Genomic DNA, 23006 nt, shown 5'->3' with positions numbered 1-23006 from the left:
CAAACAAGACCCAGACAGGGAACTTAAGGAGATTACCTCATGACATCAGCCTTGAGCGACGTCACTACTGAATGTAACACACAGAAACACTCAAATCATGTATGCATACCACAACCACACACTCACACACACACCTGATGACGTCAAACAAAATACTTAAATAGATCTCGGTTCACACACACACACACACTTTTCCCAGAAATTTAATTATGAAGCTAATAAATAATCAATAATTAAAATATTTAAAAAATAGTTGGGAGGGGCCCCAGCCTGGATGCGACTGGCTGGGGCACCTGCACCGTACGCCGGCGACCCGGGTTCGATTCCCGCCCCCTGGTCCTTTCCGGATCCCACCCCGACTCTCTCTCCCACTCACTTCCTGTCATTCTCCACTATCCTGTCAATTAAAGGCATAAAAGCCCAAAAAAATATACTTAAAAAAAATTGTTGGGGGAGCTGTGGCACAATTTGCTCAAGTCCCATCCACTTCCTGTCACTCTTCACTATCCTATCTGAATAAAGGCAAAAGGCCCATACAGCCACAGTCATAGTCAACACTAACAGATGGTATATTTTCTCAGGAGCAGTTTATTTCATTAAGAGCACATAAAGTAAATACAACATTGCATTAAAAAGTTACAAGATCAAACTAAGTGTTAGAACAACAAAAAATAAATTCAACAATTACATTTATATGGAACCCTGGAGGTGTGATTGCAATATATTTTTGTGTGTATATCCAGAGAATGTGTACCGTACTCATTTTACTCAATTGTGTGCTCATTTTACTAAATTCTGCTCTCATTTAATTTCTTGTAAAATGAGCACACAATTTAGTAAAATGAGCACACTATTTACTAAAATGAGTACATGATTTAGTTAAATGAGCATACAATGGACTAAATTGAACGCACAATCTAGTAAAATGAGACCGCGATTTAATAAAACAAGCATACTATGTAGTAATGCGAGCACACATTATACTAAATTGCCCGCACAATTTAGTAAAATAAGACCACATTTAAACAGTAAGACCCAAGTACAGTAAAGTCAAGTGTTTTCTTTCTCAAAAAGGTGCTTCAGATGCAAAGAGACCCTGTACTATAGATTAGAAATTCTAAAATATATCACTTCATTGAAACTAGGCTACCACCCAATGTAAACAAAAATCTTTGATAGTGTTTTATACATTAAAACAGTGCCAGAAGGCCATGTATGTGTTCCAATTTGCATACTTCTGTATTTACAATACCTAACGAGTACACAAGTGCATTGGTTTGTGCACTCATATTCGGTATTGTAAGTACAGAAGTATGCAAATTGGAACACAGTCCATGTCTCACTTTACAACCTAACCACAAAAGTACTCATGACATGATATTGTTGTTACAGACTGTATGCATCTGCAGTTGCATCACTAGTATAGCATAGTTTCATTAGTGGCAGATCTGTTTAATAAGTGGCAGTGCCAGTAAAAGTCTGTGGTTAGAGCCAACATGTCTTACAATGCAGAACCTTGCTCGCTGCTAGTCAATAACCATAATAGATCTATGAGCTGCTTTGGTGACGTCATTCACAAAGGCCTTCTTATGCATCCCTTGCTATAGAGGGAGAGAAATGGAGAGAGAGAGAGAGAGAGAGAGAGAGTGAGATTGGGAGGGGGGATAACAATCATGCAAAACCACCTATGGGAAAAGTTACATGGTAAAGCCAGTTTCAGTTTTCATGGGTTTGACAAATTGTTGTGCTTCATTAATTCTTATTCACAGGGAGGATCACACATTTTAGTCTTTTAAAACAACAAGCACCATGACTTTTACATGTCACTTAGGCTGCTTAGGGGCAGCCGTGGCCTACTGGTTAGCGCTTCGGACTTATAACCGGAGGGTTGCCGGTTCGAATCCCAACCAGTAGGCCATGGCTGAAGTGCTCTTGAGCAAGGCACCAAACCCCTCACTGCTCCCCGAGCGCCGCTGTTGTTGCAGGCAGCTCACTGCGCTGGGATTAGTGTGTATTTCACCTCACTGTGTGCAGTGTGTTTCACTAATTCACGGATTGGGATAAATGCAGAGACCAAAGTATATATATTTATACTTATACTTATAATTGGGGATAAACAGATCTTCTCCTGATTCAGAAGAGTCACAGTGGGAATTAAAACACCACACCCAGTACTGTGCGTTCTGTTTAACAGGTCATTTTGCAGTCAATTAAAAGAGAAGCTTTATAGAACTAGGGATAGAACTAGGCAAAGCGAGGCTTTGTGAAACACTGAAACATTCAAAGCAATTGTGCCGAATTGTTTTGAGGCTTCAAAATAATTCCGACACCTCAGAGCTGTTTATGGTGAAACAAAGCTGTCAAATGCTTTGTATCGGAGATGCGGTCTATTCAAGACAGTGGTTCACTGTGTTACACAGTTGAAACTGTGGTTAATGATAAAGTAAGAAGCTGACCATAAACAAATATTATCTGAAACAATACCTTACAAACCAAACGGGGAGCGAACAACATTTGAGCAGCATATAGGCTACCGTGCAAAAACACCCTCACTAACTAGAACACCATCATTGCTGTGGCTTAAGAAAAGTCTACACTGTTCATGTGTATTCCTTTTTTCTACACTGTAAATGGACGGGCACATACAGTAGTAGCTTGCTGCTGACACTAGTGAAATACATCAATGGTTCACATAGCTTTGGTCACGTGACATGGGCATTTTGAACAATGTTTCGAAGCAATGGTCACTGGACATTGCTGTTTTGAACCACGTTTCAAAGCAGTGTATCGAAACACTTGTGCTTCAAAGCCTCGGCACTGATTCGAGATGTCAGTTTCGAACGCCACATCCCTATACAGAGCTAGGACAGTCGTATTCATAAATGTAAGATAAGGTTCTTCTGAAATCTTATTGATTTACGCCGTTTTCCCATAACTAGGCATAGACTAAACTGAAACAATCTATGCCAGAAAGAGTAAGAGGTACCGTAATTTATTTTATTTAGATCTTTTGTGCAAGGGTTCAAGAGATTCCTTAAGCATAAGACTAAAATAAGGAGAAAACCTTGTGAACATTTAAGGAAACTTTATACAGAGAAGACTTAAGGATGTGTTGTCCAAAAAATCATCACTTAAACCTTAAATCAGAGTATAAAGACATTTTGCGGCCCCAGGACTCGAGCATCAAACATTAGGAGACGGTGACTCATTACTACTTGAATGACGCCAGGCTGGAATCATAAACTATGAAGAGCCAGAGTTTTCCAGCCTTTGGAAAACAAACATCTTAGCACCCAAATTAGCTGCTGCTAGCTAGTTGAAGCTAACTCCCTAAGAGATAAGCCTCCAGTGGTATACCCTCAGGAGGAGTCAGTCAACAATCCTTTGGCTTTGGCTCAGCTGAGTGGATTGACGGGCCAGCCATTACAGTTTTTTTTCAACTGCTCATTTCAATCATATTTCTGGTTGAAATGTCCAGAACCAATGCAGATACTTTGAAATGAAAATGAATTAGACTTTATCGTCTTTTTAAATTTTTGTTTGTCCCCAAGTTACCATCTGGAAAAGGAACGCGTTTCTGCTGTTGAAAGAGTCTATACACCTATGAATAAATACACGCCCAACTGCGATCCACCCTACACACGCAGTAGTACATTTTCTTTGGAAAAAGCAAAGCAATTTCTTTCTTTGGAAATACAGTAATTTCTGTCTTTACCTAAATCAACTCTTTCACAACTCCATGTACATCTGGTGGTCATTGTATTTTGCTTTGTTTTTTTGTTGGCTCTAAAATACTGTATTCACAACAGCAAATTATTTGGGAAAAATCACTATTTCTATATTGCTTACATGTTTACTTTGAATTTCAACTCCTCTCTATAGATGACTTTCACTTTTGAATAAAAATATACATAGATGCCAATGAAAGACAGAAGAGCCTTAAGTTTTGAGCAACAGTGCATATGATGTATCCAAAATGTCATATTATGACAAAAGTGTTTTTTATGTGAGGCGAGAGCTTGCTTTAGAGTGTTTATGACATTTTGAATGTTGTGTGTCATTTTGCTGGAGATTTGAGGCATTTTGCATTTTGTATGAGCAAGTTTGGGTTTTGTGTGTAGAGTTCTGAAAAATAGACAGAGAGTTTTGAAAATGTGTTGTAAAGTTGTGATGAGTTTTGAAAATGTTTTGAAAAACAGTTGTAAAGTTGTGAAAAGGCCAGAAAAAAACAGGTTCCGAGTAAGTTAATCAGTAAGTCAGTCTGTCTTCATGTGTGTGTGTGTTTTTAAATGGTTAAGAACTTTCGGTGACAGACAAAAATATAGCTGCAAGCAGCAATGTGGGGGCCAAGCAATAAGCAGGAGTTGTCATGGCAACCCAATGTTGTTACATTATACACACACCCAATTAACCCCCCATCCCACACACACACATATACACAGATAAACCTCCTCTCCCACACACCCCAATAGCCCCCCACACATATGCATGCCTCAAACACCACCAAATGTATTGTGCGTCCTCAGGTTGTAGTCACAAGTCAACATACCAAGTTTGGTGTCGATACGAGAAAGTGTTGATAATTATAGTGCCTCTAGTGGTCAAATGTCACTATATATATTGAGCGTCTTTAGGATGTGGTCCCGAGTCCTTGTACCAAGTTTGGGTCGATACGAGAAAGTGTCGCAAATTATAGCACCCCTAGTGGTCAAAGGTCGCAAAATTGATTGTGCATCCTCAGGATGTGGTCACAAGTCCACATACCAAGTTTGGTGTCTATACGAGAAAGTGTTGATAATTATAGCACCCCTAGTGGTCAAAAGTCACCAAATTTATTGTGCATCCTCAGGTTGTAGTCATGAGTCCACATACCAAGTTTAGTGTTGATACGAGAAAGTTTTGCAAATTATAGCACCCCTACTGGTCAAAGGTCGCTAAAATTATTGTCTGTCCTCAGGATGAGGTCCCAAGTCCATATGCTAAGTTTGGTTTCAATATGTGAAAGCATTGCAGAAATATGAGCCCTCTTCTTGTGATTATAGCGCCACCTACAGGTCAAAAGTCATCAAATTTATTGAGCCTCCTCCTAATTGGGTCCTAAGACCATGTACTGAGTTTGGTGTTGATACACGAAAGTCTTGCTGAGATCACTTCACTTCCTGTTTGGCGGCTTTGCCGCCAAACTTAATTGGTCACCACAGGCAATGGGTTTTCAATATGGCTCCAAAAAGCAATGCATTTATGAGTCATGGTCTGAAGATCATCTGCGTCAAGTTTCGTGAAAATCGGATAAACTTTGTGACCTTTGATGCCTTTTAAGTGTTTTTGATGACATCCAATATGGCGGAAGATCCAACATGGCGGAAATTGACGTCATAGTGTGCGTCGAGTTCGGTCTCATCCAAGGATTCCAAATATACCTTAATGTTCAAAATGTGGTGTACGGTAAGTGCATAGATGTAATACAACATTTTAAATGTTGGTGGTGCTAGAGCACTCCAGGTGCAGACATCAAACTTTCTGAAATTAAACATATGCCTGTAACGAATCAATTTGCAAAATTTCTCAACTTTTTACTGTATGGTTCAATGGCAAATGAGCGTTTCGTTATAATAATTATAACTAGAATTGCGGTTCCGAGGAACTGCAAGAGTGGGTTTGTCATGGGCATGGAACTCGGCCTCATCCAAGGATTCCAACGATACCTCATTTATGAAAATCGGGCACACGGATCAAAAGTTATCTGCATTAACGCAACATCCAATAAGCTAAAACGCATAAATAACGTGGTTGCTATGCTGGTTGCTAGGGCAATCATGCTGGTTGCTATGGTGGTCGCTAGGTTAGAAGGCCAGCGCCTCCTGAGAGGCCTGAAGGGTCAGTTCTGAGGTTGCTGGAACCGAAAAATGGACTGCATTTTCTTAAAAGACAATGTGACTGAATGTGACTAGTTTGCACAGAAATGTACGATTTTTCCCACCCTCATCGACCTGGTCATAAAACTTGCTGCTTTGTCGTCTAAATCAGCCTTTCTCAAACTTCTTTGACCTGAGGCCCAGTCAAGGCATACTTTGAGGTCATAGGGCCCACCTACATGAACCCACCCCCTCCTCCCACCCCCATCAAATTGTAATGATATCACAATTATTATTATTTTTATACTATATTGCTATACATGCACTTCAAAACAGTCAATGTTTAACGTGCTAAGATTGTTCACAAAAGTTTGTGAAAGCATGCACATCAGAGTACTGCTTTACTAATGTAAAATATAATTAGGCCTACACTAGTTTCATTGTTTTTGCATTGTTGCATGAGAAATACTTCTCAAAACAACAGCAATTATATGGGTGCCGTTGTTTTGGGATGTTTCCCTCATGCAAGCATCATACACTGATAGAGTATATACATGCTATTTAATTACATTTCATCTGAATGCCTGAATGTAAGAATTCAGGAAACACAATACCAGCTTTTAACATTTCTGTTGTTTACTAGTTTATGTAAATCACATAACACATGACCTGTTTACATACTACTGATAGCCCATTACTGTACACAATAATACTGTGCCCATTCATTAACATATTAAACATCAGGCGTCTTGTTTACACATTTAAACCATATTTGCACGTCAAATTTCGACTCCAAATTGTAGTAACTACATCTACAAAGTCTAAGGAAGATAACCAGGTAGTCTTTTCAAAGATTACGTCGATTTTATGAGAACGCCAGCCCTCAGAAAAGCAGTAACTATTCATTCATTCACTTCCTTTTTTTCTAGCTCGCAAAATCGCGGTTCTGTTTACACATTAAACCCATATTTACACTTCGAATTTCGCCTCCAAATTGTAGTAACTACATCTACGAAGTCTAAGGAAGATAACCATGTAGTCTGTTCAAAGATAAGATACATTTTGACAGAACTATCGTAACACCCCCAATTATCACCACTTTTGTTCAGAAATTCTAAAACAACGATTTTTTTTAACACTTCAAAACAACATTTGCTAAATTAACCTGACATTTTTCAGTAGCCATAGGTGTGAAGATTTGAACAAAATCTGGTTTGTTTGTTAACGGGAGCATTTACTGCCTGAAATATCCACGAGATTTACCACGCTCGGAGTTATAGTGCTGGCCTGATGGGTCGCCTATTGACCCCTTGCAAGTGACGTCACGTTTTGTTCGCGCCACAGCAAAATAGCCTAGTGGACGGCAAGAACACGAATCAAATCAATGGGTTGTAATGGGACATATCGCACAGCTAGGAGATTATAGTGAGATTTAACCGTAGTAATGCCCTTCCACGACTGTTGGCTTATTGTTTGGAATACAACAACATCCCATGTTCTTGCATAGATATATTTTGGTTTGTTTTCTTTGTGTTTCGGGAGTATTTCAACCACAATTGCATGCTTATCTCCTCAGTGTATGAAGCGCAGCAGCGGTTGCTATAGCAACCATAGACTCTGAACAGGATGGCAGATAGCACTTAGGCAAAGTCTTTGGCAAAATCTGAATGTAAACAGATAATACCGTTCAAGTTTTTTTATTTCCTATTTCTTTCAATTCTTTAACTTAAGACATGTAGGCCTAAGAAGTAAGTTTATTCACTGGGCAACGTACAAACTGACGAGTTACATTAGCCCTAGCACTATGAGCTACGATAAACGTTAGCTAGAATAGCTAGCTTCTAAGTGTGGCAGCTAAGTTATTATTTCATGTTCTGTTATGACATTCTTAACGTTTTGACTATGTTACAACTGATAAAAGCAAGACAAATAAAGTAACCAAATCGCTTTGCAATATTTTAGTCTAGAAATACTTATGGGTGTTCATTTACCATAATGTTAATTACAGTAGCCTAACGTTAGACCTAACGTTATCTCCACTTGCTGTTACCACCAGTTTTAATAACTTTACATTTGCGATCATGACCCATTTCATCTAACAACACCACTGGCATCTTTCCTTGACTATCAGACCCCAAACAGCAATACATTGAACTACAAAGATGTTATAGTAATGGTGTTCAGTTCATCATAATCGTTATGACATAATGTAATTTGCCGTCCGTCTCCTATCTTTTTGCCGTCCAGCATGGAGCCGTCACGTGACTTAAGTCACGTGTCTGCAAGGGGTGAATTTACACCGTTTCAACGGCACATGAACGGTTAGACCGAGAATTCTCGTCGTGAAATTAAAATTCCACTGGAGCTCCAAGCGGTTGTGTACACGCAGCCTTACAACACTGTCTCCAGCTCTTTGAGTCACGGTAAAATGTCATTTTTGGTACATAGCTAATTTAGATACACCTATGGTGTGGGTGGTTGCGTTTCTTTAGGAGTCTGCTATCTTGGTTTGTATAGAAATTGATATTAAGTGACACATACACGCAAGACGGTGGAAATACGGGACCGACGGTAATAGGGGGAGTTCCGATACAGACCTCGTAAAAGTAGTACCTAAAATGACTCCATTCACTTCATTGCAAAATCGCGGTTGGTCTGTTTACACATTAAAACGATACTAACAATTTACATTTCGACTCCACATCGTTGTAACACCATACCAAGGGTCTTAAGAAGTGAGTCAATTTGGCTGATTACGTTAACGCATTTCCAGGGCTTGTCAGCTCAAAAAAAGCAGTGGCTATTGCTAACGCATTCATTTTCAATGCTTAGCATGTTAGCTAACATTAATAGGTTGCATATGACAACAGCAAATAGCTAACGTTTACGTTAGCCTAACTTACTTATTGTTGACGTTGACCCGACACGTTCATAAGTTAGACCATAGACTGATAAGGACATCCATCAAACTAAAAGGGTTCGTTCTTCGATGTCTTCAAATTCGTTCGAATTCCGTGTGTATGCTGTGTATCTTTCGTGCTGCTATCCTGTTGCCTCTTCCCTGCTGTTCCGGCAACAAGGTTTCACGCGAGATTTACGCCACATCCCAGAGAGTTGTGTTTTCCCAAGATGGCGCCCGTCTGTATATGTGAACGACATAGATATGTGAACGAGACGTGAACGGTACTGTTTTTCTTTTTAATAAACTGCCTGTAGACTTACACAGTTCTCAATGGTTCGGTTTACATGTAGATACTCTCATTATGCTACGGTGTAAGTGAACACACAGTGAGGTGAAGCACACACTAATCCCGGCGCAGTGAGCTGCCTGCTACAACGGTTAAACAATTACAGCTGTGATGTCACAATCGGAATTAGAATCCTTGAACCATCCGCTGCGTCGATAGCTCAAACGGTCTAGGAGCAGTAGTTCGTCCAAAAAGTGGGTGAACAGGAATAATAAATAAGAAAACTTAAGAAGAACAATAGTGGGCTTGCTGGATCAAACCCACTAATAAATAAGAAAACTTAAGAAGAACAATAGTGGGCTTGCTGGATCAAACCCACTAATAATAGGAAAAGCTAGAAACACAATGGGTGCCTTCACAGCTTCGCTGCTTGGCCCCCAATAACACGCCCTGCCACACCCTGGCACATCTCCACCGACTGCATTTTCTCTTTCTCAAGCCCCCCCCCCCCCCCGCCCCCGCCCTCTCACTTTCTCACGTATACGGAAACACTCAGAAGAAACACACACACACACACACACACTCACACACACAACAGTGTTCTGAGTCACTCTACTCTAGTATGTGGGGGGAAAACTGATTTCTGACGCATCCAGCAGAGTCTCCAAACATACTGTACCTTCTTAAATAAGCTCTGGAAGTCCTTCTCTGCCCACAGGTTGTAAAGGAGAAAAGCCGCTGCTTTGCTGGACATCGGTAGGTTACTGGCCAGACAGAAGACCACAATTGATTGAAAAAAAAAAGATTTTCTCTTATATATACAATTAAAATAAAACTAGTTAAACAGAGAGAATGAAACAGAAAGACATCCATATTTGCTACATTCCTTTAAACCTGATTTCACACAAAAATGGGAGGTTGTATAATGCATTGTGTGAATGAATGGGGTTTCAGCATACCGCAGACATACACCAAAACACACTACACACCAACACACACTATGGAAAAATACCAACAAAACACTCATTATGTCCGTCCAGAGTTTTTCAGGCTTTCTATGGAAACCTACCAAACAGACAAGCTGATGAGAGCTACTCACCTATTGTGGCTTATATTGTTCAAGGAGTTTATCAGGCTGTTGCTTAGCAACCCCTTGCTCAGCTCTTGCTCCGCCTTCATTAGGGCGTATGCAGTGTGACAAGCTGTTGCCATAGTTTCGTCCATCTCCGTCTCGTCTTGGGTCACGTTTGGGACACCAGCACTGATGAAGTCTGTGAGTGAAGGAAGGGCTTGGCGGGCTGCGGAAAACACACACACACACACACATCAAAGACTTAATTAGCATTTCATGTATAAAGCCAAGACCGATTAACAAAGTGATGTTAATAGGAGACCAAAACACACACCCATACACACACTAAGTTTAAGAAGGACTAGGAGTGGAGGCAGGATCTAACATGTTAATCTGGAGAAGAAAAGAATCCTGGCTACACACAGACTAACCCATGATGCTGTGAGGTTTGCTGTGTGTGTGTGTGTGTCTGTGTGTGTGGTGTGTATGTGTGTGTGTGTGTGTGTGTGGTGTGTATGTGTTACTGACTAACCCATGCTGCTATGTAGTTGGGGGTGGCGTGAGAGGTTCCCAAGAAGTTGCACAGCAGAGCACTTCAAGTTGACATTTTCACTCTTAAGCAGGGGGCAGATCACACGCAGGCCATTCAGCTTCTGGACAATGGTCTGGCTCAACACGGCCGATACCTACACACACACACACACACACACACACACACACACACACACACACACACGCACACACATTTTTATTTGATATGTTCAGGGTTGTTACAGTTCCTGAGTTAGCCAAGAGGTTCTGCTATTATTTGTTTATTAAGTTTTTGTATGTGAGGCTTCTTACGGTTCCTGTGGTGGCTGTAAGGTTCTGCATGGCTCCACAGCATGCCTCCAGGGTGGCTGGGTTCTCACTGGTTCCGAGCAGGCTGCGGTACATCTGCAGAGTTTTGGAATGGAACAGGCAGGCAGATCCGCTAGGATTGTTGTCCTCCATCACCGGATAGTCAAAGTGGGCCTAGAGAACACAGCATCACACACACACACACACACACACACACACACACAGACAATACAAGGGCACGAAAACACACAAATGAGCTTCACTGGAAAATCACTGACATATACTGTTTAACAACACTGCAACAATTTCATTCCATCTATCACATCATGATCTATCATGATAGGTACGTCTGTCTGTCTGTATGTTTGATTTCAAACTTTGCAGGTGTCTTGCTACAGGCACAAATGAGTGCAGCGTAAATGTGATGTTTTTTTGGGAAGAAATGCAAAAGATATTGTTAATTATATATCGGTAAAAGAAGCACACATTGGCTTTTTGCTGCTCTAGCCACTGGCAACTCAGCACCAGAGAGGGTAGAAGGCAGCGGAGCTTTGGCATAAAATGAAATGCAATACAGCAGAATAAAATGATTCTGCTGATTTCGCAACAACACACCAACTCTATTCAGCTGCTACAGCCTAGGCTACTTTGGACTGCCTTTGGACTTTTGAATAAACAAATGATAAAGTAATAATAATATATTTTATTTGTAGAGCACTTTTATCACATACTCAAAGCAAATAAAAGCAAATAAAAGCAATAAAATTGTGTGTGTGTGTGTGTGCGTGCGTGCGTGTTACTGTGGTGCAGTGGCGGGGTGCGGTGCTGGTCTCACCTCCTGCTGGATCTTGCTGCTCTGGGTGCTGAAGCAGCTGAGAGGTCCAGGTGTGCTGGTCTGGGTGGTGGTGGGGGAGCGCGCCAGAGCATTCAGTCTGGTGAAGAGCAGTGGACACTCACTCTCCAGCCCGTATGTCAGGTTGTGCAGGATACACACACAGTTCTCCACCGACTACACACACACACACACACACACACACACACACACACACACACAGACACACACACACACATACAAATGTAAAATGTATTTTTTTTTAAATGTATTTTATTTTATTATATATTATTTTTGGAAGTATTACTTTTTCATTGATGTATTTTATTTTATTACTATTCTATAAACATATTATTTGTTAATAGGTTTTAATTTATATATTGAAGACATTTATAGACATAATTCGTAGACAAATTAATTAAGGTTTAACTTCAAGTTTCAAGATTACTGTCATTCAGATATTGGGATCAATAAATAAAGATGAATGAAACGATACAGATAAGGAAAACATATGAACGGAACAGTAGTTGTATAAAGATAAAAGCTACACTTTTGTCTTTTGACATTCAGTATAAAGACAAAAAAAAAAAAATTCCTTGCGTTGACTCATCAGCCTGCTGGCCTGGCAGTGTCTCACCCCCTTTGTTTGCTGCTAGAGTATCAGCTTTCCAATGGGATTAGTGTGAACAGGTTGTGGCTCAGGCCATTAGAAAAGCTCACCTCTCATGGTATGCTACTAAATAAAGAAGAAAAAAAAAACTTTGCTATGTCTCCTCGGCGTTAGAGGCCGGGCGCAGGTTCTTTTAAAGAGTAAAGGTAAAAAGAGTGGCATTTTACCAAAGAAAAAGAAAAAAATAACACACTGTGTTATACAAGTGCTATAGAAGTTAGACATCTTTAGAATAAATTCACAGGAACAAAAATGGCCGGTCCAACCTGCTTTTCACTGATGCTTGAACAAAACACAACTCCTCCACCCACCTTATCATCAGGCTTATCATCGGCCACACAGTTCTGGATGTATTTGACCAGCGCATCGATCAGGCCACTGGTTTTTCGCATGGACTGGCGGTTCCCCACCTTGGCTGCACTCAGGTTCCTATATGTGTGTATTTGGGAAGGGGAGGGGGGTGTCATAATTCGTAAGATTTCAGTGGAAGATATAACTTGGCGGTTTCAGAAAGTGTCTCTAAAATAACAAGATTTATTAGTTTTGAATCTTTCACCAAGAACAAAAGCACCTTGTTGAATACTCTGGACATTCGCCAAACTTCTTTCTCATAACTCTATAAACTATATTTATATTTATATTTATGAATGTGTGATTTCATTGTTAAGAATTTGGCTTTTTAAAGTTGCCAAAAGAAAGACAATTCTTGAGTCAGACTTTTCAATAAGGTGTTCTCAGTGAAAATGTACTCAAAACAAATAAATCCTTCCAAGACACTCCTTCAAACCACAAAGTATCCATCACTATTACAATCATGTCTATCCTCAGATTTCCATAGTTTAACTGGATTACAATCATATTCATGCCTGGCCTGGGCACGTTTCAGCTGCTTTTATGGGTAAACAACTCTACTTGCACAATTGCTATTTAATTTAATTTTAAAAAATGTCTTCCATATCAAATTAAGTGCTCAACTTCTCAAGGAATGCTACCCAATTGATCAAAGTTCTCTAGAAAACCTTTTAAGTGACAAAAATGAAAACACAGAGCATTTGTGGAGGTTGCTGACTCTGAGTGCTATTTCCTACACGGAACTGTTCTCCCACAGCACACAAAGCAGGTAAACACAATGCTTGAATAATGCACCTGAGACACGCGGTGGCATTGAGGAAGATCTCCGGTTCCATGTTGTTGTTGAGGTTGATAATGTTAGTGTAGGGTACCACCACGTGCTCGGTGAGAACCGGCAGAGAGCTCTTCAGCAGATCTGCCTTCAGAGAGTCCGCTGAGGACAGGTTCCACAGCAGACCTGCGGAATAGAACCATACAACCCAGAAACACTCAGAAACCACATTCCATTCCAACTGTTACTGTTCTATTAATTACAAAATTCATATTAATACTATTAAAATGTAACCCTGTAAACCTAGTCCTTATTGTATACTTGTAGAAAACATCAACATGCTGTTACTCTTCATTACTTCTCACACACACACACACACACACACACACACACACACACACACACACACACTGTTACGACCCTGTGGATCTTGTGTATTATGTGTGTTTGTTTCTTCTATTGTGTGCTTCCAGGCAGATTGGCTGCAGCTGAGGGGTGGTGTGAAACCCTATGACGTCAGGGTAGCCCGGCCCTTTAAAAGGGGGCTGACGTCATTGAGCTATCTCTCTTGCTAGCTGTGGGGATTGTTCGTTGCCACCGTCGCTGCCGCACATCGCTGCCACTAGGGCCAGCCTCGGGCCTTGCCCGTGCAACTCGCCGTCATCTTTCTCACTCCCTGGGGTGAGAGACCAGGAGTGAGCGCCTGGCCGCCGAGGCCTACCGTGTTTTTCTTAGTTTAGACATTTTTCCATACTGGTTTTTTTTTTGTATTAATAAATACACCATTTTATTAAGTTTTGTGTCTGCCCGTTTTTGTTATATCCCACAAGCCCTAGACCGGGATGTAACACACACACACACACATACACACTCGAATATTATTGTAACAGTACAACCTGGGTTTCATAAGTGGTTTTGTGAAATCTCATAACTGGTTTGGTTAAGTAAGACTCTTCCTGACAGCAATATGCAAGGTAACATATGTGTTTTCATTCTTCCTTAAGAAAACAGCTACAGGTGCCCGTAGGCTACGGCTAACCCGTAGGCTACGGCTGCCCCCAATGACAGGCTGAATATCCACATTAACCACATTCCAATGCATACTAATTCTCTCTCTCTCTTCCTCCCTCACCCCCTCCCTCCTCCCTCTCCTCCTCCCTCCCCCTCTCTTTTAAGACTCCGGACACACATGAGTGACCATAAATCACTCACTCCCAAAAACAAAATGGCTACTGACTGTTCTATGTCTCTTTAGCCATTGCTACTTGGTTGAGGTTTGAGAGGGAGATGGAGGAGGGGGGGGGGGGGGGGGCGATTGAATGTGAAATGTGTGTCCTGAGTTTTAAAAGCCAGCCATGAGTCCAGGCAGCTGGGAGGACAGAGGGTGAGTTTTAAAAGCTACCCCCACCTTTCCACACACACACACACACACACACACACACACACACACACACACACACACACACTCCTTACTGCATGTTAGTGTTTTCTCCAGTGGTGCTCAGACCTAATGCAATGCGTAGGCTAAGCATTTGAAATTTCACATAGCAGTCACATACCTTGAAAATGAACTTTATTAGTTTAACAGTTGAATTGAAAACCGAATTGTCTGTAGTCTCCTTATTTCATGCGACTGCTTAACCAGAGCACTTATTCGACATTCTCTGGCTTAACAAACTGTTTCAACAATGTTTTCTTCTACGCGATTCACGCAAAATTATCGTGAAGCTTCTGCACAGCGGCGCCATCGACTGGTCTGGCATAATCACTACAGCATATTTAGCCGGTTACACCTCTGTGTGTACACGCAAGGTTTTTTCTTGCCGGAGTCGTTAAAGGTGTGAAAGCGGTAAGAGAAAATCCACCCGGCGGTGTCGTGTAAACGGCCTCTGAGTCTCTCACCTGTCAGTTGTTTCTGGATCTCTGATGATGGGGTGTCCATCAGCAGCTGTACTACCTGGGCCAGGCCCCCGCTGCGCTGCACTTCCTCCTTGTTGCCCGAGTGTTTGTACACAAGGTTGCGGAGGGCTGCAGAGGCCGTCGTTTGGATCTGCAGATTGGGACTCTGGAGGAGGGCAACTAGAGCAGGGATGCCCTTCATCTGGAACACCTGGAACACACGCACACACACAAACACACATACACACACAGATACACGCACACACACACACACACACACACACACACACACACACATAAATAAATACAGACCCTCATCCCTATCACACAATATTAATCGGAGTGAAACCAAATTACACTGAGATACTGTGACCCTGTGCTTTGAAGTGATTTGAAGTTCATCAAACCAGCACTTTGTGAGCTGGCGTGCGCGCACACGCGCACACACACACACACACACACACAGAGAGACAGTTGATGCATCCCCCAAACTGTGGGATGCATGAACTGTTTTTGCTGTGTTATACACATATGCTAACAATCTGATGCTAGGCTACCTGCTGCTTGGCCTTGTCCTCTGTAAAGGTGTTGTGCTGGATGAAGGTGGCCCCCAACAGCTGGTAGCTCTCATCCTGACTGGACAGGTACTGAATGGCGTCTGACATGCTGATGTCCATCTTCTGGACATCAATTGTTTGCCTGTGAGGGCAAAACCACAAGGTCACAAACCACAGACAGGCACAAACTCACCTCCGTCAAGCAGGTAAGATGCTAACAAATAAAGAGTTGTGTTTGTATGAATGTGTGTATGCATGAGTGCATGTGCCTGCATGTGTGTGTGTATGCATGTGTGTATGCATGTGTGGATGGACGGATGGATGGATGGATGGATGGATGGATAGATGGATGGATGGATGGATGGATGGATGCACAGCACATATGGGTGCATGTGGGTGTTGAATAATTTTCCCTATCCACCTACCCATGATGCAACAGTCTATCCAGGCCATCCAACCAACCAAACCTTTGTGTATATGTGGCTGTTCTCACCCCTTGACCATTGATATCTTGAAGTCGGCAAGGGAGTGGTTGGAGGGAGGGTGCCTGATCTGCGTCATGCTGTGCTGACTGAGTGCCCCCCCCTTCTGGATCTGGAGGAACCCGGGTCCGTCCACCTCCATATGTGGGCTGCTCAAGCTGGCCGGGAACCGGCTCGCGGTCTGCCTGGCTTGACCCGCCACCTCCATCCTCTGCTGAAACCCGATGCGGGTGGTCAGGTCAGGCACACTGCGGCTACTGTCCTGGCGACTCCCTTGGCTGACCTGTCTGTGGCCATCCAGCTGTATTCTGGTCTGGTACCCTGCCGTGGGGCTGATGGGGAGAAGGCGGGGCGCGGGGGCGCTCTTGTGCCTCTTCCAACTGGTGGTGGCGTTGGTTCTCTGGGACACAGTGCGCGAGGAGCTCACGGTCCTCCGGGACTCCTGATCCACAAACTGCAGGCACAGCACCAGAAGGAGAAAAGTGAGGTGCAATGACCCTACACATGCACACCATACTAACACACACACAGGTGCACAAAGAGGTACATGCATTGCACACACACCTCCCACACACACAGCTGTTCTTGTCTTAGCTGTTATACTCCAATAGCTTAACTGGCAAAGTGCCAATGATACCTTCATCATGAGATTGTGACATCATAGTGTGTATCATAAAAGCACCAATTACTTTCCCTTTCGTTTGAAAATTCTAAAACAACAATGTTTTTTAATACTTCAAAATAACGTTTGATAAATGAACCTTACATTTTTTAGTAGCCATAGGTGTGTAGATTTGAACAAAATCTGTTTTTTGGTAAGAGGGCGGAAATAAGAGACGGGCGGTAATAGGTGACGTTCCGATACTTTCCTTAATTACTCTAAAAGCCAGTTTGTTCCCAAGCATCTGAATTCATGCCATGTTGTGGTGCAGGGGGTAGAGAAGTTCTTCAGGTTCAAGCCAAGCTCCTCTTAACGCTGTCAAAGTGTCCTTGAGCCTCTGATGTGAAGATTAGTGCCTTCCAATGGCAGCCTCCGACATTGTTGTGTGAGTGAGTGAATTTGAGGCATTCAATTATAAAGCACTTTGAGAGCTCGGAAGAATATAAAAGCGCTATATAAATGCAGTCAATTTGCAAATGGCAAACTTGTAGCCAAGAAGCCAGCTCAAATTCATCCTGCCTACAATATATGACAAGAATTCGAGTCGGCTTACGCCATAGCGATCATGCAGATTGACCACGATTCCTTAAGCCCTAGTGTGTTGATGCAGTTCAGTACACTTTTTGAAAGAAAACAGTGTTCAGTGTTGAAAAACAATGGACACTGTCAGAGAGTCCTGTGAACAGAGTGGCACAAAGTACACAAAATACCTTATGGTTATCTCCTGACTATTCAAGCAGACGCCTGATCAACACTGTCAATCTGCCAAGAGTTTCAGGTCTAGAGAAAAAGGTGAATGTCAGTGAATCACTATATTTCCCAGACTATGAACACTTCCTGGAGTGGAAACTCCCAGAGTGCTTTCTGGCTCAAACATCCTAACTGACACCTCATTCGTATAATATTTGCTCTCTTAATAGGAACCAGGCAACCAGCACTGAGTAAAGAGTCAATCAGGCAACACCGTGAATCACACTCCAAATGGTAATGGAGTCTGTTATACAGTACTGTAAATGTCACTTAAATAACTTTCTCTCCATATCCATAAAGATCAAAACTATATTAGAAGATGATAGGAGAATATAATCAAATGTCATTTGTCTCCTGTGGCAATTTATATTCTACTAAATATATTCAGGCATTTATTGTAGGCTAAGGCCATTAGAAGTAAGTTTTACAGCATTTTTATCTTTTGATTTCACTCTTCTTTTTTACATGATTATGTGTATGCTCCCCCCCCCCACCCCCACCGTTTATAAAACTCAATGAACAGCTGATCACAAAAAAAGAAGTCAGTTTTGCTGTTGATGCATGAATTAATTCATGCATTCATGTGTATATGAGTACAAACACACATTCAAACTGGCTATTTAAGTTTTATGGACTAATCCAATGAGAACAACAAGAACAAGAAATATTTCAATAAATTCAAATCCATTTCAAAAGTAGAAACATGGCATTCTCTATCTATTTACAGCCCCTAGGTTGAGACGTCTTTGTGGTCTCTGTTGGAGGAAAAATCAAATATTTGAATGTTAATAGCCCAGGTTAAGGTAACCTGATGTAGAATTGGAAAATGTCAGTGTGGCACCAAATGTCCTATTGTAAGGTAAAAGAACTACAGTACATATTGCTCTAATTCATAGGGATGTGTGTGTGTGTGTGTGTGTGTGTGTGTGTGTGTGTGTGTGTGTGTGTGTGTGTGTGTGTTTGTGTGAAGTAATGTAGAGTAACAGCATGTTGATGTTTTCTACAAGTATACATAGCATCTGCTGCAACAATTAGCTTCTACTGTAATCAATGGAACTCGTTAGACAAGTCTTTTAAAATTATTTTTACGATATACAAACGGAGCGCTTCAGTTGCGGACCTGGTGTAGCTTGGGCCTAAGGTGAGGTCCACTCATGCCACCAGAGGAGGACTGGGCACATAGCCAACAGGTCTCTGCGGGCCAGCTCTCTCTTTCTACACTAACCAACTGGGAACAAGCAGAGGATCTTAGGTTACCTATCCAATGAACACAGACACAGAGCTGAGAGCCCAGCTAGTGTTACTTTACTTTTTTCATTTGCTTTCTCCTTTCTTTTATTTCATTCTGGCTTTGTTCCTCTATTTCATCTATTTCCTCTTTGGTCAGAACTTGCCTATGCACGCAGTCCACTAATGACTGATAACAGTTATTTTTTTAGCAACTCCACTGTATCCTTTCATTCACTCAATTGTAATTGTCATCATTGCAATTAACTGCTCTACCAATAAGCATTGAAATCTGAATTAATTTAAAATACAACAAAGGAAATTAATGCTGAAAAAAATGTATTTAAGACTAACAACAATATGAGAAAAAAATGCCCACCATTTTTGCATGACCATTGACTTGTGCAGATCCTTTAATGGTGGGTCTTAATGGATCCTTTAATCCATTCATGGTTCCATTGACAAAGACAGATCCCTTGTTCATGGTTCCGTTCACAAAGCCAGATCCCTTGTTCATGGTGGTGTTTTTAAATTCTGAAAGGTATCCTTTGTGTGTAGTAGGAGATGTGTTGATAGTCAGTACATCATAAAACACATTGTCACTTTTTGGACCTGGATAGATAGAGAGAGACAGAGAGAGAAAGAGAGACAGAGAGATCCTTTGAGTTATTTTACCACCTCCAGAAAACCCCATGTATCAATAATATTCAGTTGCTACCTAGGACTTTGTGTATAGTCCATAACAGTGGTTCTCAAACTGTTATAGTATAAGTATAAGTATATATACTTTTTTGATCCCGTGAGGGGAAATTTGCTCTCTGCATTTATCCCAATCCGTGAATTAGTGAAACACACTCAGCACACACTAATCCCGGCACAGTGAGCTGCCTGCAACAACAGCGGCACTCGGGGAGCAGTGAGGGGTTAGGTGCCTTGCTCAAGGGCACTTCAGCCGTGCCTACTGGTCGGGGTTCGAACCGGCAACCCTCCGGTTACAAGTTACCAGTAGGCCACGGCTGCTCTACACAGTGAGTTCACAGTGAGTGCCACCTTAGAAAACAATTGGCTCTCTAAGTACCACCATTATGACCGGCATTAAAATACAGTAGCATAGGCCAATTTAACTAGACTAGGCTTGTACATGGGCTATTTCTTTATGCATTTTTTTTGAAGAAAACAAAAACTAACTTTAAATTTATCTAACGTTCAATTTAACTCATGAAACTCATCTAACGTTAAATTTAACTCATGAAGACAAAATAATCTCAGAGACTCCCTGAGTTGTCCGAATGTGGGACACCTAAGCTCCAGTCTGTGCGGCTCTTCCCCAAACTATGGGAAAGCCAAAGCTGTCCTGTGATCAAAATTGAATGTGGATTTAATGTGTTACCCTCACATTGTAGCCTAACATATACTACAAAAGTCCGAAAAGCAAATAATGTCCCATATTAGGGCAAACCACCCTACCACTAGAGCAGGGGTAACTAATGGGCAACTAATTTCCCCAAGGGGCCACATGACAAACTGGGACTGTTGAGGAGGGCCGGACCCAAAATACTGAACTCAAGTCTGAACTCAATTCTGTTCAATTCTATTCTTTTCTTGTATAACATTAAGTAAATCATATGGTTTTGTTTACTAGTCGTAAGAACAGATGAAAATGTGAGGGAGACAAAGGAAAAACTTTGATTTATTATTTAATCTATGTCCAGTATTTAATCCTCATTCTCGAAAATGATTTTTTGACATTGACTTTTTTTTTCAGTTTTCAAAGACTGATATAAAAAAGTACTACAATATCTATATAATTAGGCTAGGTCATGAAAATGTGAAGGAGTCAGTACAACCGATAGGCCTGTGCCACCATTTCATCAACACTCAGCAATATTTCATCATAAAATCATTACCATCATTAAATGAACTCTATGCAGAATTAGACTACGAAAATGTGGAACAGACAATAGTAGGCTGTCATTAGTTAATCAACATGCACAAAGAAAACAATTTTAAAAATGTAGGCTATGTTTTTGCTTTAACTTTATGCACATAACTGTGATTGGTCAACTCGCTCTGTGTGTTGAGCCGGCTGCTTCAAGCAACCTGTGGGTAGTAGCATCATTCTAGTTCGCTAACATAAGCTTTGCAAATAAACTCAGACATATTTTGGTTACAATTACGGGGTTATCCGATTGTAAACTGTCTATCTGCCAGTAACGTTTTGAAATGAACACTTCGTATCGCCAACGAGCAGCAGTAGGAGTTCGTTCTAATAACCTTTGCGGTGGTGAGCGACGCAGACATAAGAGACACAAAACTTTGAAAGGTTTACGCCGACGTAAAGGCAACTGCATTGTGTCGACGCAGAAGCATAAATTCTATTCACCAGCACATCAGTGTGGGTGTTTACGTCGTATGCATCCACGCACAAATGTATGGGCGTACAAATAACAGCCGCTTTCAAAATAAAAACAACGATATTGATTTGCATGCATTATCTCTATACTAGGCTCTTGACTATTCTTTCACGGACCTTACGCGGGCCGGTCAGGGAAAGCCCACGGGCCGGGTGTGGCCCGCGGGCCGTATGTTGCCCATGTATGCACTAGAGAGTCTACATACCACCAGTGGTATGCGTACCACAGTTTGAGAACCACTGTTCCTTGCTGGTATTTATTTACTTGTCAAATGAAAAAATATATAATGTTGCGGACATTATATATTTTTTCATTTGAGTAAGTTTTTTTTGTTCTGCAGAAATTGAATTAAATGAAATTGAGAAAATATTTTTTTTTATGCTACAAATTGTTACTAGTTTCTTGGTAATGTACCAAATAGTGACATGACCTTATTAATATAGGGCCTAATTTCAATACATTTCTTGGCCTTACATTTAAAAGGCTATTATCCTTTATACTGAATAAAAATCACATCTCTATGTTTGGATATTATCTGGATGTGTAGCCTATGACCTTAATTTCAGGTAGGCTCACGCGCACCTTAAACTCAGTCTAGATAAGGGACAATGAATGAATTCAATGAATGAATGGGACACTCACAAGTAGCTAATTAGCCCTTTTCACCATAATGAGTGTGGATTTATTTAACTTACTTGTTGGAAGTATAAGCCCAGATCCACTTTTTGTACTGTATCGGGACTTGCTTCTAGCAATCGTGTGAACTTGATCCATAACTCGCTGCTGCGCTGACCTCATGTTGATGTCCGAGGGAACAGCAAGAGACGTGTCGCCGGACTCACCGACGGGCATGGCCATAGCTGACCGAAAAGGCTCCAGCGTCATTTCAGCGGATATTTTCCCTAGCAGTCCCTATAGTACAAATTCGCAGAGCACCGGTCGTTAGTCTCGCTGAAGAATGTTACTGAATGACAGCTGTGACCGATTCCTCCAAGTCCACTCTCTCCTGATGAGGGATAATTTAAAGAGGAATGATATAAAGCAGTGGCCTATGTCTATGGGTGGAGTACCTGTGCTCATGCCAACACGCCTACAGAAGAGGAGGCTCCCGCCAGGGGCGTTGCTGTTTCTTCAATGTTGGAGGAGACCATAATACCTCCATGGAGGAGACAACTACTGCACGCCCATGTTGAACTTTGACCGCGGCGTGCTGTAAATGTCCGGCGGCAAGCGAAACAAAAATCGGATATTACCTCAACCAAGTGCAACCTATCGGCGAGCGAAGTGCATGACTTCTGAGTGCAATGAGAGCACTCACTGCAGTGCAGTGTTGGGCAAGTTACTTCAAAAGCGTAATGCATTATTTATTACAGTGCATGAAAATGCACTGTACTGTTCTTCCTAGGCATTTTAATATTCTTCTTCTTCTTCTAACG

The 23006-nt window shown here is 41.5% G+C and overlaps 1 protein-coding gene across 3 annotated transcripts; it reads right to left on the bottom strand.

The window, feature by feature from the left end:
• Positions 1–570: 570 nt before the first annotated feature.
• Positions 571–22644, bottom strand: pkp1b (plakophilin 1b). Of its 3 annotated transcripts, none has more exons than XM_042088085.1 (14): positions 22266–22642; positions 19665–19768; positions 19536–19631; positions 16530–16972; positions 16037–16178; positions 15483–15690; positions 13604–13766; positions 12769–12886; positions 11791–11964; positions 10959–11129; positions 10648–10801; positions 10143–10341; positions 9723–9807; positions 571–1601 (listed from the first exon to the last, which is right to left on the bottom strand). In XM_042088085.1, exons 1-14 carry the CDS (start codon positions 22453–22455, stop codon positions 1527–1529), a joined length of 2322 nt encoding a protein of 773 aa, XP_041944019.1. In that variant the 5' UTR covers positions 22456–22642; the 3' UTR covers positions 571–1526. The 3 variants fall into 3 exon arrangements, with proteins under 3 accessions (XP_041944019.1, XP_041944017.1, XP_041944018.1); XM_042088084.1 differs by adding an exon at positions 8759–8995 and having other exon boundaries at positions 1437–1601; positions 19536–19768; positions 22266–22644; XM_042088083.1 differs by having other exon boundaries at positions 19536–19768.
• Positions 22645–23006: the final 362 nt, after the last annotated feature.

The sequence above is a fragment of the Alosa sapidissima genome, chromosome 4, assembly GCF_018492685.1.
Source record: "Alosa sapidissima isolate fAloSap1 chromosome 4, fAloSap1.pri, whole genome shotgun sequence".
Taxonomy (NCBI): Eukaryota; Metazoa; Chordata; class Actinopteri; order Clupeiformes; family Clupeidae; genus Alosa; species Alosa sapidissima.
This window is presented reverse-complemented; position numbering and strand designations above follow the sequence as displayed.

What these genes read in the sequence shown, in the direction of transcription:
- pkp1b (XM_042088083.1), bottom strand. Translation starts at nt 22,455, where the DNA reads ATGACGCTGGAGCCTTTTCGGTCAGCTATGGCCATGCCCGTCGGTGAG. An exon ending in GATCCAGAAACAACTGACAG is followed by an intron (nt 13,767 to 15,482) that starts GTGAGAGACTCA and finishes TCTATTCCGCAG; the next exon opens with GTCTGCTGTGGAACCTGTCC. An exon ending in CCAACTACATAGCAGCATGG is followed by an intron (nt 10,342 to 10,647) that starts GTTAGTCAGTAA and finishes TGTTTTCCGCAG; the next exon opens with CCCGCCAAGCCCTTCCTTCA.